Below are 12,500 nucleotides of genomic sequence, written 5' to 3'. Positions count from 1 at the left end.
ATGCTCGAAATCATTGGTAAACACTTCGTTTTGAATAATGATTTTATTCGTATTTCTAATGTTTTAACTCCATTAAATTCATATGTACCGATAGACAAAGAACAAGAACAAATTATCTAACAAGAGTCGAACTACGCAGTTATTTCTTGTTTACGATATAAGATATAGGTTTTGCCAATTTCCTATGTCTAATTAGCGCTTAGAAACGTTCTGCTGGATAAGCTAACGTTATAACCCATACTCTCTCTTACCACATAAAGATTTCAGATAAACCGCCGCCAACCAACCAACCAACAGCTGCCCCATAGCCTTTCTAGAGTTCTGTCCACCCTCTGTTTCAGAGCACTATATAGTACTCTAGAGTATATATATATAATATATAATTTTAAAATTATTTATTTCATATATATATATATATATATAGTTCAAAATTATACAAAAAATTTATATATATATATATATATTTTAAATTATTTATTTCATATATATATATATATATATATATATATATATAGTTCAAAATTATACAAAAAACCCAAAAGACAGAGACAGGTGAGGGAACAACAAACAAGGTGTATTAGTTTGATGCGCAGGGAAAATGGAAGAGGTCTTTGACGTTTCGGGCCGATGCCCGTCTACAGAAAGGAATGAAAAGAGAAAATAGATACATAGAGAGAGAGAGATAGAAGGGGGAGAGAGAGAGAGTGGAAAAAAGGAGATAAAACCCCCCTGTCTGGATTAACGCTTTCATACTGATGCTACATGCAATGTTAGAATTAATATCAAGGCAGGAATAGAACACCATAACGTTATGCGCATTGAAAAGTTTGTGGTCTCTAGATGTAATCGGAAAGTGGCAACTTACAAATGATAGAAAGTTCCTATCAATATTAATAGTCTAAGTCATGAGGTAGGTGAAACCGGACAATTTTTTTTCTACCTTCCAGGTCTCGTCGGATACGGGTTTAGGGTGAGGCGTTCTGTGTTGACGGATGGGCATGGGATCATTGAACTGATAACGTACGAATACATATTTAACATGAGATATCGATTGTTCTTTATTTGTACACCTGTTCTATTTGTATGCGCGCGCGTTTGTGAGCGAACGCGCGCGCGCACACACACACACACACACACACTTATAAATCTACATTTGTATGTATGTATGTAAATATATATTTTTATGTATATGTATGTATCTGATATTTACTGAACCTTAAAATACGTCTTAGTTTTTACATGTACGTAAAGAGTAAAATGTGAATGAGTCTCCGTCGTCGTCGACGATGAGTTTTCCAGTTGTTCGAACAACTGAACTACCTTCTCATAGAAATACTGTGCAATTGGTCGAGTATTCCGCAGCCACTTTGTACCCTTAACGTAACCAACAGACGGAATCAGCGTGTAACAGTTTTCAAATAATGTGGTAAGTCTGGGTTTGGGAATTATAGATACGATGCATTTGAAAGGCGTTCATACGATTTTCTTCCACTCAATTTAAATAACAAAATACCCCTAAATTCGATGCTACAGTATTAGACGTTTGCACACATCATGTATTCATTCATAAACGCACATACATACATAGAGTTCAACAAAAGTATTCCTCTATCCGTCTTATCCGCCTACACGTATGACGCCCACACAGACATAAATTTGCGGTTTGTGGTGCTTGCGTGTCTGTGTGTGTGTTTGCGTACGTGTGTGTGTGCATAACGTATATACGTACATATATATAACTGTGTGTGTGTATATATACTCTTTTACTTGTTTCAGTCATTTGACTGTGGCCATGCTGGAGCACCGCCTTTATATATATGTATATATATTTACACAGATACACACACACACAGAATAAAAGAATATATCCACCAGGTCATTAGGAACACCACCACCACCACCACTACCACCATCACCACCACTACCACCACCATCACCACCAAAACCACCACTACCACTACTACCACCATCACCACCAAAACCACCACTACCACTACCACCACCACCACCACCAAAACCACTACTACCACTACTACCACCATCACCACCAAAACCACCACTACCACCACCACCACCACTACCACCATCACCACCAAAACCACCACCACCACCATTGCCGCCGCCAGCGACGGAGACATCAGGTAGCGACGTGATGAAGCGAAGATAGTGTCAACTGTGAAATGGTGACATCACGTGACCGTAATACATGTGACATCTTCCTGCATGTTGTGGCGGGAGAGGGCAGGCAGTGTGTAGCAGACGCAGGTAACCTGAATGGCCACGCCTAACGAGAAGTTACCTTCATTTTTTTTTTTTTTTTCGTTAGTAGTGCTGTCTGCCTGATGATGAACCTCGAGAAAAGTTGCCCACCACTGCCCCACCACCACCACCACCACCATTACCACCACTGCCACCACCACCATTACCACGGCCACTGCCACCATCACCACCACCACTACCATTACCACCACCACTGCCACCATCACCACCACTGCCACCACCACCACCACCGCCAGTTCAAATATAAATACAACTACCACCACCACACCACCACCACCACCACCGCCACCACCACTACCATTACCACCAGAAACACCATCACCATCATCATCACCACAAACACCAGCACCCCCCCCCACAACCCCACAACCACCACCATCAAAGGTGATGCCGAAGGTGAGATATATAGAATAGTTGGTGGAGGTGGTCATGGAAAGTATAACGCCAAGCCAAGTGATAAACCAGTATTCATTGGGAATGGGGAAAGGAAACAATCAGAAAGCGGGGGCGATGGGGGGGCTGATTGCTCTTATTGTAGCTGGTGGAATTTCTCCTGTTGCAGTTCTTCATTTTGGAAATGTGTGGGTGTTGACGTAGTCCAAGGACATAGATTAATGCCTTGGTCAAAGAATGAGCTTTACCATAATTCTTTAAAATATAAATTGTAATATATATATGTGTATACATACACACACAAACATATATACATACAAGAATGACCATAAGTTGGTTTACTCATTTCTATTCATTATTTAGAAGTCTAAGGCAAACTTATAGCACAGGCAATTCTTTGTCTATAATTCTCCCTTTGTTTTAGCTTCCTTTCTTCGCTAGATTTCTTTCTTTATTCTCCTAAACTCTCTTTTTCTCTCACTTTTCGTTCCTTCATTGATTCTCTTGATCAACCAAAATCGCTTTTATAATACAATTTTCCTTAACACGGTGTTTCATATCTTGTGTTTCGGACGATGCGCTTAGGTAATTTAATACCCACGTAACATTAAAAAAAAAAAGAAAAAAAAAATACAACCAAATCTTCAAAAAAAAAAAAAAAATACAAATTACAAGGAATAAAATGGACACTTTTAAAATAGAATTTTATTGATTTTTATCAAGTTAATTAAAATAGACTGCTTGTCTCAAAGTGCAATTATAATCTCTACTACAAGGCTTCTCAAAGAAAACCACAGGAAATTTCAGAGATGTACACAAGTCTTTGATTATATTTTTCTTTTATTTGTTTCAGTCATTAGACTCTGGCCATGCTGGGGCACAACCTTGAATTTTTAGTCGAACGAACTGACTTACTAATTATTATTATTATTATTTTTTTTTTTTGAAAGCCTGGTACTTAGCCAATCAGTCTCTTTTGCTGCACCGCTAAGTTACGGGGACGTAAACACGAATACCAGTTGTCAAGCGGTGGTGTGGGACAAACACAGACACGAAGTCACACGCACACCCATATATATATATATATATGTGTGTGTGTGTGTGTGTATATAGACACACACACATCATATCATATATGCGACGAGTTTCAGTTTCCATCTATCAAATCTTCTCATAAGTCTTTGGTTATCCCAAAGCTATAGTTAAAAACAATTGTCCAAGGTACCACGCAGTGGGACTGAACCCGGAACCATGTGGCCGAGAAACAAACTTCTTACCACACATTGTATTCAATGTGTTTAATGCGTATAATATTTTGTCATGGTATTATGGAATATATATATACATACGTAAATACACACACATACACATATATATAAAACAAAAAAGACAGAATGGATTGAGCAACACATTTTATTGCATGATACTACAATTGTTTCATCGTCACTTTAGCATCAGATCATTGCCGAAACATTATTATATAATATAAAAGGCGGTGAGCTGGCAGAAACGTTAGCACGCTGGGCGAAACGCTTGGCGGTATTTCGTTCTGAGTTCAAATTCCGCCGAGGTCGACTTTGCCTTTCATCCTTTCGGGGTCGATAAATTAAGTACCAGATGCGTACTGGAATTGATCTAATCGATTGACCTTTCCCCAAAACACTTCGGGCCTTGTGCATAGAGTAGAAAAGATTATTATATAATATATAAAGTGACACATCGTATCATTATTATTATTTCAGCAACATTGGTAAGTGACATCTCTTCAGGTATTGATACAAAGAGCTTGTTGAAATAATAATAATGATATGAGGTGTACTTTTATACATTATATAATAATGTTTCGGCAATGGCTGATGGTAAAGTGGTGATGAAACGATTGTAATGTGATTCAATAAAGCGTGTTGCTCAAATCCACTCTCTCTTGATTACATTTTTTATACATACTCTACGGATATTCACAGATTTTCTGACGTACATTCAGTGATACCAAAGATTCTCGCGGTATAATCGTATCTGCTAGCTGATACTCGTAGACAAGCTTTCTAAAGCAAACTGCAACGTTCATACCTAAATTGAATTGATATATACGAATGGGTCTTTTGGGGATTACTACGCGTTTTCGTAGCGTATTTATTTAGAACATAAGCATATTATGTCACCTAACATGTGCCATTATACAGCTTTATGTAAATTTACGCAAGTTCGTGTTTTCACAATACGCTACTTCTTCAGGTAATACACCTTAAAAGATTTTTTAGGTGATATACAACCAAATATTTAGCAACATGTAATGTTACGTAATGTTGCATAATGTTACATGTCAAATTACATAATGCACTTGTATTCTAAATAAATACGCTACAGAAACATGTGTCGTAATATCCAAAATACCAAAACTATCGATTCCATTTATTCTTACCAATTATTCCTTCGACAACTTCTAGGATTTGCGTAATACATGATACTAGTGAACCACCGTTTCAACTCTACATTGATCACTGATATGGATAGTTAAATTACCTGGAATATTCGGAATAAACTATCTGGCCAAAACACGCGGAGATGCTTCGCTGTTGATTTGCCTTGGTCTAATTTAATTGATCCACTCTATTTTACAATATGTATATATAGTAAAACGCACATGCACACACATCGAATACAAGGGTAATAACTAACAGGAAAAAATTTCGCAGAAAAATGCTACAGGAAAAAGTATTCCAATTCATACGCATGTATTTATATGCTAGTCTTCTTCCCCCCTCTCTTTCACTCTTTCACGTTTTTCGAATTATATAAATTGCATTGTTAATATGTGCAAGTGATGTGTACACAGGCGACTTAAAAAATATCGTACTTATTTTAACTCTAATTTATGGTAAACGAAATTGTGATTTAAAAAATTTTTTTTTCCGCCATTTTCCCTCGTCGAAATTGTTCCCCTTCGTATCACTTTAAATCCATTCACTTGTACAATTTAGAAAGCAATATTTACTGTCAGATTATTTACTTTTTAAATTAAGCTTGTTGCTCTGAAGATTCCACTTTGAGTGGAGCGGTAAAATCTAAAATATAAGAGTAATACATTTTCCCTAAAGCGTCGTTGTTTTTTTAAGAAGTTCGCTTTGCAAGTATATGACTTTGGGTTCAGTCGCGTGATATATTGAGCAACGTCTACAATAGCTCGGGACTACCAAAATTTTGTGAGATTTGGTTGATGGAAACTGAAAGAAGCTCGTGGTATGTGTGTGTTTGTGTATACCACACCGTGCTGGCGTGTTTATGTCCCCAAAAACATGTAAAATAAGGACACTAAAGTGAGTTCAATAATGAATACTTTATTCTAGTGTTGCTTCACTGAAAATTCAATAAAGTTGAGGTTTAAATCTTTTAAAGATGAAAATGAGATTTAAAATGCAAGCAAAATATATTCATAGTTATATTTATGTACATGGCCAGCATTTGAGCCTGAAACATTGCGAGAAAATGAAGCTTGTGTTACGGTTTCCACCTTACAACATTCCTTTACTTTATTCTCCCATACTATCTTTTTCTCTCACTTTTACGTCCAACTCCGTTACTCGCTGAAGTGAAGAAGATAGAGGATATAAGAAAAGAAAAGAGTGTAATAGTTGACCTATCTATTTGTTAATTATAAAGAAGAGGAAAATTATGTGTAGGATCAAACAAAACAACCCTAATATAGATAAGGCAGTTTTTGTTGGCCATTCAACCATTCATTAAGGAATCACAGAAACCTTTCACTTGTCATATGATGTAATATATATATATATATATATATATATATATATTTTATGAATAGTACGTGTCAAGGAATGTGTGCATAGGCGCTGTGAATGGAATGATCCGTTGACGAGTTTAGAAGCCTGTATTCGTGTTTGTGAGCGAAGGGCAATCTGTTGAAAATGCATATAATTCTATATATGTGAATATGTACTTCTTGGTGATTGTGTTTCTGGAATGCAATATGTTGACAGATTATATAAGTATATAGTTGTGTGTGTGTGTGCATATCTTTCTAGATTCACATGCGCCTATCTACCTGTCCGTCCGCCTGTCAGTCTATCTATCTATCTATCTATACATAAATTTGCGTGCATACTTACTCCCCACCAAACAGTGTATTACTGGTAGATGCTACATTGGTTTTAACGGGAATTCCGACTCGTCAAATTACCATGTAAAATGGCTGCGTATTTCACAGGCACGTGTACCTTATGTCATATCAGTGTGACACATTTTGACAAGCTTGTGTGTTTGATGGATAAGAGAGATTGACTCGGGTAATGGACTAGTATAATATGTAAGGATCCCATATATATATATAAACGGAAAACTGGAAAATGTTGGTCTTATTTCTTCTATATCACACATATATCTTGACCAAATGGGTGTTGCATCGGTATATACGTAGAAAATCTTTACAGATCACCTTTTACCAATTCATCAGTTACAAGATTAAATACATGGATTGTAACCCTATCTACATATATATATATATGTGTGTGTGTATGTATGTATTATATATATAATATATATATATATATATATATATATATATATATACACACACATTCACTTATACACATGTATATGTATATAAATGTATGGGTACTTATTTAAATATATACACATTTACAAGCATACATGTGCATATATACACATACATAATTCATACATATACACATATTTTTTTATTTTTATTTTATTTAGTTTCAGCTCACAAGCTGTGGCCATGCTGGGGCACCGCCATTTGGTGTTGCTACATGATTTTACTTTACGAATGCTTTTTAGCAAATGCCATCTGGTGCATGAGAGAGTTCGATGCAGCTGCCCTCACAGATTCCACACATGTATCAGAATCTGATGCAATACTTGGACATAACCTACTATCAGCGTTATATCCAGGCTGTTTCTCATTCAAAGGGCGCCCGAACGAGATTGATCGGGTCCCGGCTTGTATCCTAGCTGTAATTCCACTGATTCTATTGGTGACCTTTCAGTAGCTACAGCTATCCAGATGCTTTCTCTGCAGCTTCCATCTCGATCTTTTGAAGTCTTTTCTGATCACTCCTTTAATGTGGCAGGGTTTCCTGAGGTTTCACTAAGAGAAAGACTCACGAAACCACAACAGTCCACCTCCGCTGACATGGATCAGATTTTGATACCCTTGTTGCAACAGTCTTTCGTCAACTCCTGGAATACCACCCGCATTCCCGCTTTGCCTGTACTGTCGTCCCCTCTCCCAGAGTACAGTTAGCTCCATATATATATACATGTATAAATATATATATAATATCTATATATATATATATATATATATATATAATATATATATATATCTATATATATACATATATATATATGCTTATTTTAAGTTTGGTACTTATTCCATCGATTACATTTTTGCTGTACCGCTGAGTGGCAGGAGCGTCAACAAACCAACGCCGTTTGTCTAAAAGCGTAAACATAAGGAATGGATAGTGGAAGAGATGCAGTCACGTTCACAAATAAACACACACGCATACATACATGCGTGCACACACACATGCGCATACAGACACGCATGCATGCACGCACACACACACACACACACACACATGCTTATATGAATGGCTTCCTCACAGTTTCCACTAAACAAATTCACTCACAACGGCCAGTTCGGAGCCACAGCAGAAAAGAGCGGAGCTAAAACCGCATTTCAAAACGGACTTATTTATCACACAGCACCCGCCCTCCCACCCACACATATAAATCCATCATCATCATCATCATCATCATCATCCTCTTCGTTTCAACACTCCACGTTTCCATGCTAGAAAGGTCAGACAAACCTAAACTGGTTGAGGTTTAGATTATCTACTGCCGGGATGCTCTGCCCGTCACCAACATTCATCAGTTTCGAAGGAAGCTAATATTTTTCTCTAATCGCTTCGAAACACGAACATTTCAGTGATCGGGTATATCTTTACAGATGATAACAGACAAATAATACTTTTTTTCTTTTTGCATCAATAGCGTACATTATGTCATAAAGAGAAGAGAGGAAAAAAACTTAGCCACAAATGTATACATACATATATGTGTGACCGGCGGGAGAAGAATCAGATTCAAACTTAACTGCAGTCATATATGTACATATACATACATACATACATACATACATACATATATATATATATAGTATATATATAGATATATATATATATATATATATATATATATATATATATATATAATCAAAATAAGCAACCACCCCACGGATTTTTATGGATAACACCATACAGAATTCTGGTGCATCTAATTAAGTACCATATTCATTTGAATCTAAATTTTTGCTGAACTTTATATATATATATATATATATATATATCTATAGTATATATATATATATATATAATAATATAAAATATATATATAATATATATATATAGATAGATAGATAGTAAAGAGAGGGGAGTGAGATAGGATTAAATAAGTACATTAATGTGCATATTCTATTTTCTGTTTATAAATCTCATTTACAGACATTTTCTATTGTAAATATTTCAAACTATATAGTCATGGGTTATATATATATATATATATATATACCACATATATAAATAGGGTTATTTCCTTATGTGGCAGTGTGTCTCTTTCACACTGTCTCTATTATTCTTCCTTTTGTGTGTCCGTGTCCGTGTGTTAGTTAATCCATTCATGCGTTCAATCACGTTTACTTTTGTATGCATACATTCCAACCATACAAACGTTTCACGAATATATATATCGAAACTAAACACAAACACGTGCACATACGAATATTGCACATTGACACATATTACATACACGCGCAACACACATCTTTCTCTCTTTCATATATATATATATATATATTATATATTATATATATATATATATATATATTATATTGTTATATTTCGGAATGGTCATATTGCCAGTTTAGCCAATAAAAACACAAGCACTATATATTTTGGTGTTATTTTTGCCGAAATAAGATTAAGATTAATGTAAAAAAATAAAAACACTGAAGCAAAATAACACCAAATATACAGTGCGTGGTGTTTTTTATTGCTAAACTGGCAATATGACTATTCCGAAATATAACAATATCTGTTCAACAACACGACTTGACATAAAAAATCTTGCACAACAATATTTAAACGTATATATATATATATATATATATATATATATATATATATATATATATATATATATATATATATGTATATGTTGTTGTGTGTATGTGCCTGTGTTTGCGTACATGTATGCGGTATTTGTCAAAGTTAAGTCTGTATGAGGCCGTTACTCGAAGTTTACCGTCGTCACTCGTCCCGGATAACATGTCCTGTTAACCATAATTTAAAATGAGTATTCAGTGAGTACTGACCCAAGGACAGTAAGACTTTTAAGGGTAGAACTTTGGAGTATTCAAAATACGCTAATTTGAATGAGATTTAATTTCAACTGGCGATACGTAAGGACATGTACCACGGGCGCTTGATAACGGACTTTTGGGTTAATCTCAAAGCTAAACAAGTTACTGCTGTTGCTTAGCTCTAGTGCAACCCTGAGGAGCAGATCTATCATCAAAGTTTAGTCATGAAAATCGCGTATTCTTTTGAGTTATCTAGAACTACATTACCCCCATGCACCCTTAATTTTTTTTAAAGACAATAGGATGTGATACAGGGGAGATTCGGTTGCTTTTCGAGCATCTATGCACAGCTTCCCTTGTATCTGCGGGCTCTTCATATTCAAAGTTGAGACCATGGTCCTTCGCAGATCCTCTGAAACGGGTGACATCGACGTTGTTAACGTTCAGCTTAAAACTGTGGCAAGTCGATGGCAGCAGGAATGACATGTGCAGGGGGGGGGGTTATTGAGGGCCGACGTGCTCGGAAGGAAGGATCGGGAATAATGGTTGGCGAGGGCCCGGGGGGTTGGACATGAACTGGGCGATGAAAGGAAGAAAAAAATTAGTTGTTGTGGTAAAAAGGCAGAGAGAAAGAGAGAGAGAGAGAGAGGGTGGGGTGTTGAGGGGGAGAGAGAGTATGTGTGTGGAGGTGGGGTGGGTGGGAGAATAGTACATCTGTGGGTCAGAAGTTCCAGTGTGATTTTCATATCAATAAAGCGAGCGGCCTTTCTCTGTATGTGGTCTGCGCTGTATATCAGCAGCACCTCCTGAAGTGGTCCTCACCTGAGTTTTATAGAGGTTAGCAGTTGATGAGTGGGGTGCCGAAGTATTAGCTGGCCCTAAAGATAAAGATCAATCTTTTAAGATGTAGTCTTTGCTATGGTGAGTGGCCCCTCTCAGTCAGTTCTGCTTTGACGGAATTCGAAGGGGTTTTGGGTTGGGTGGGGACACCGAAACGAACAGAATAGTCGAAAGTCGCACATAATCGAACAGTAGAGACTGGATCAAAATGACAACACCCTGGACATGTAATTAAGGGACGGGGTGAACTTGCGACCTACGAATAGTTTTTAAAAGCTCAACTTGTTTACCCTGCGTTATTGGGGTGCCTGGCCAAACAGAACTTAAAATCAACAATTATAAGGCAACAGCAGCACAAATAACGAAATAAACAACAAAAGAAAAGAAAAAAGTTGTATTAACTAACCTGTCGTTAAGTTCCAATTTGACTCCGTTCGATCCTTGTCTAGCCATATCTTCCATTAAATATTCCGAGTTGTCCATGATCATTTTTTTAAGAAAAAAGTTTAGAAAAAGTACGTGTTTTTTTATAAAATAAACACGAGTTGGTTTAATGTTATTCACTTAAATTGTATTATTACACAATTTGTTTCACGTATACGTGTACACACAGATGGATATTAATACAAACAGATTTATCGTAGGTATATGTATAAATATATAAATATATGTGTCTGAGTGTATGTATATATAAATATATAAATGTTTATGTTATTTCCGTTAAGGGATTTTAGGAGTGTGAGCGATAATTATTTATGTATTTCGCTTGAAATTGACAGTAGAGTCGTAGGGGTTACGATGTGTTTCACCGGTGAAAAAGGGTCCCGATTAGGTAAAACCACTGGGGTGGTGGTCAGTGGTGGCGTTTGGTGGTATTAGTGCTGATGTGATTTGAAGATTGTTAGCCACCTTATCCGGGTGGTTGTTGTGATGATAAGGGTGGTGTCAGTGTACCTGTCGTAGTAGTAGATTTAGTAGTACTGGTGGTTGTGGTAGTAATCGTTGTTACTGTTGGTATTACGAAGAGAAGCAGCGATGACATGGTCTGCAGATATACAGCGACATTCAGACACAGTAAATAGTTTGGTCTTGGCTCTGGTCAATGTTGTGGTTGCGGTTGTAGTTGTTCTGTTCGCTGGACAGCTTTTGAGAGTCAAACAACGACCGATTGCAACGATATTAATTAATGACAATATTATTAATAATAATAATAATAATAATGATGATAATGATAATGAAATTCGTTTCAATAATTATTAATTATAATAATTATTGACAGTATTATATTATTGTTAATTAATAAGTTAGTTAAAAATCAGGTGGAACCGGAGTAGTCAGAAAAGGTGACCGTGTTGTTGTGGTCTGCTGTTTAGTTTAAATGTGTGAGATATAACTCGGTGTTTTGTCACCCTGACACATTGTTTATCTCTCACTATCACTATCACTCTCTCTCTCTCTCTCTCTCTCTACGTTTCTCTATCACTACCTCTGTAGTATACTCCTCCCCCTCTCTCTCTCTATCACTCTGTGTGTATTTCTATGTCTGTAATTTTTTTCCTCCTACTCCTCTCACGCTCCTCTT

At 36.4% G+C, this 12,500-nt stretch overlaps 1 protein-coding gene across 1 annotated transcript in view; it reads right to left on the bottom strand.

The window, feature by feature from the left end:
* LOC115210543 (transcription factor cwo-like) overlaps window positions 1–12,387 on the bottom strand; it is a 39,448-nt gene extending 27,061 nt beyond the window's left edge. The window contains 1 exon segment of the mRNA XM_029779146.2: window positions 11,325–12,387. Within this exon segment, the coding sequence (XP_029635006.2) occupies window positions 11,325–11,401 (77 nt within the window). The 5' untranslated portion in view covers window positions 11,402–12,387.
* Between the last annotated feature and the right edge of the window lie 113 nt (window positions 12,388–12,500).

The sequence above is a fragment of the Octopus sinensis genome, linkage group LG4, assembly GCF_006345805.1.
Source record: "Octopus sinensis linkage group LG4, ASM634580v1, whole genome shotgun sequence".
Lineage (NCBI taxonomy): Eukaryota > Metazoa > Mollusca > Cephalopoda > Octopoda > Octopodidae > Octopus > Octopus sinensis.
Note: the sequence above shows the minus strand (reverse complement) of the source record. Positions and strands in the feature narration are given on the sequence as shown.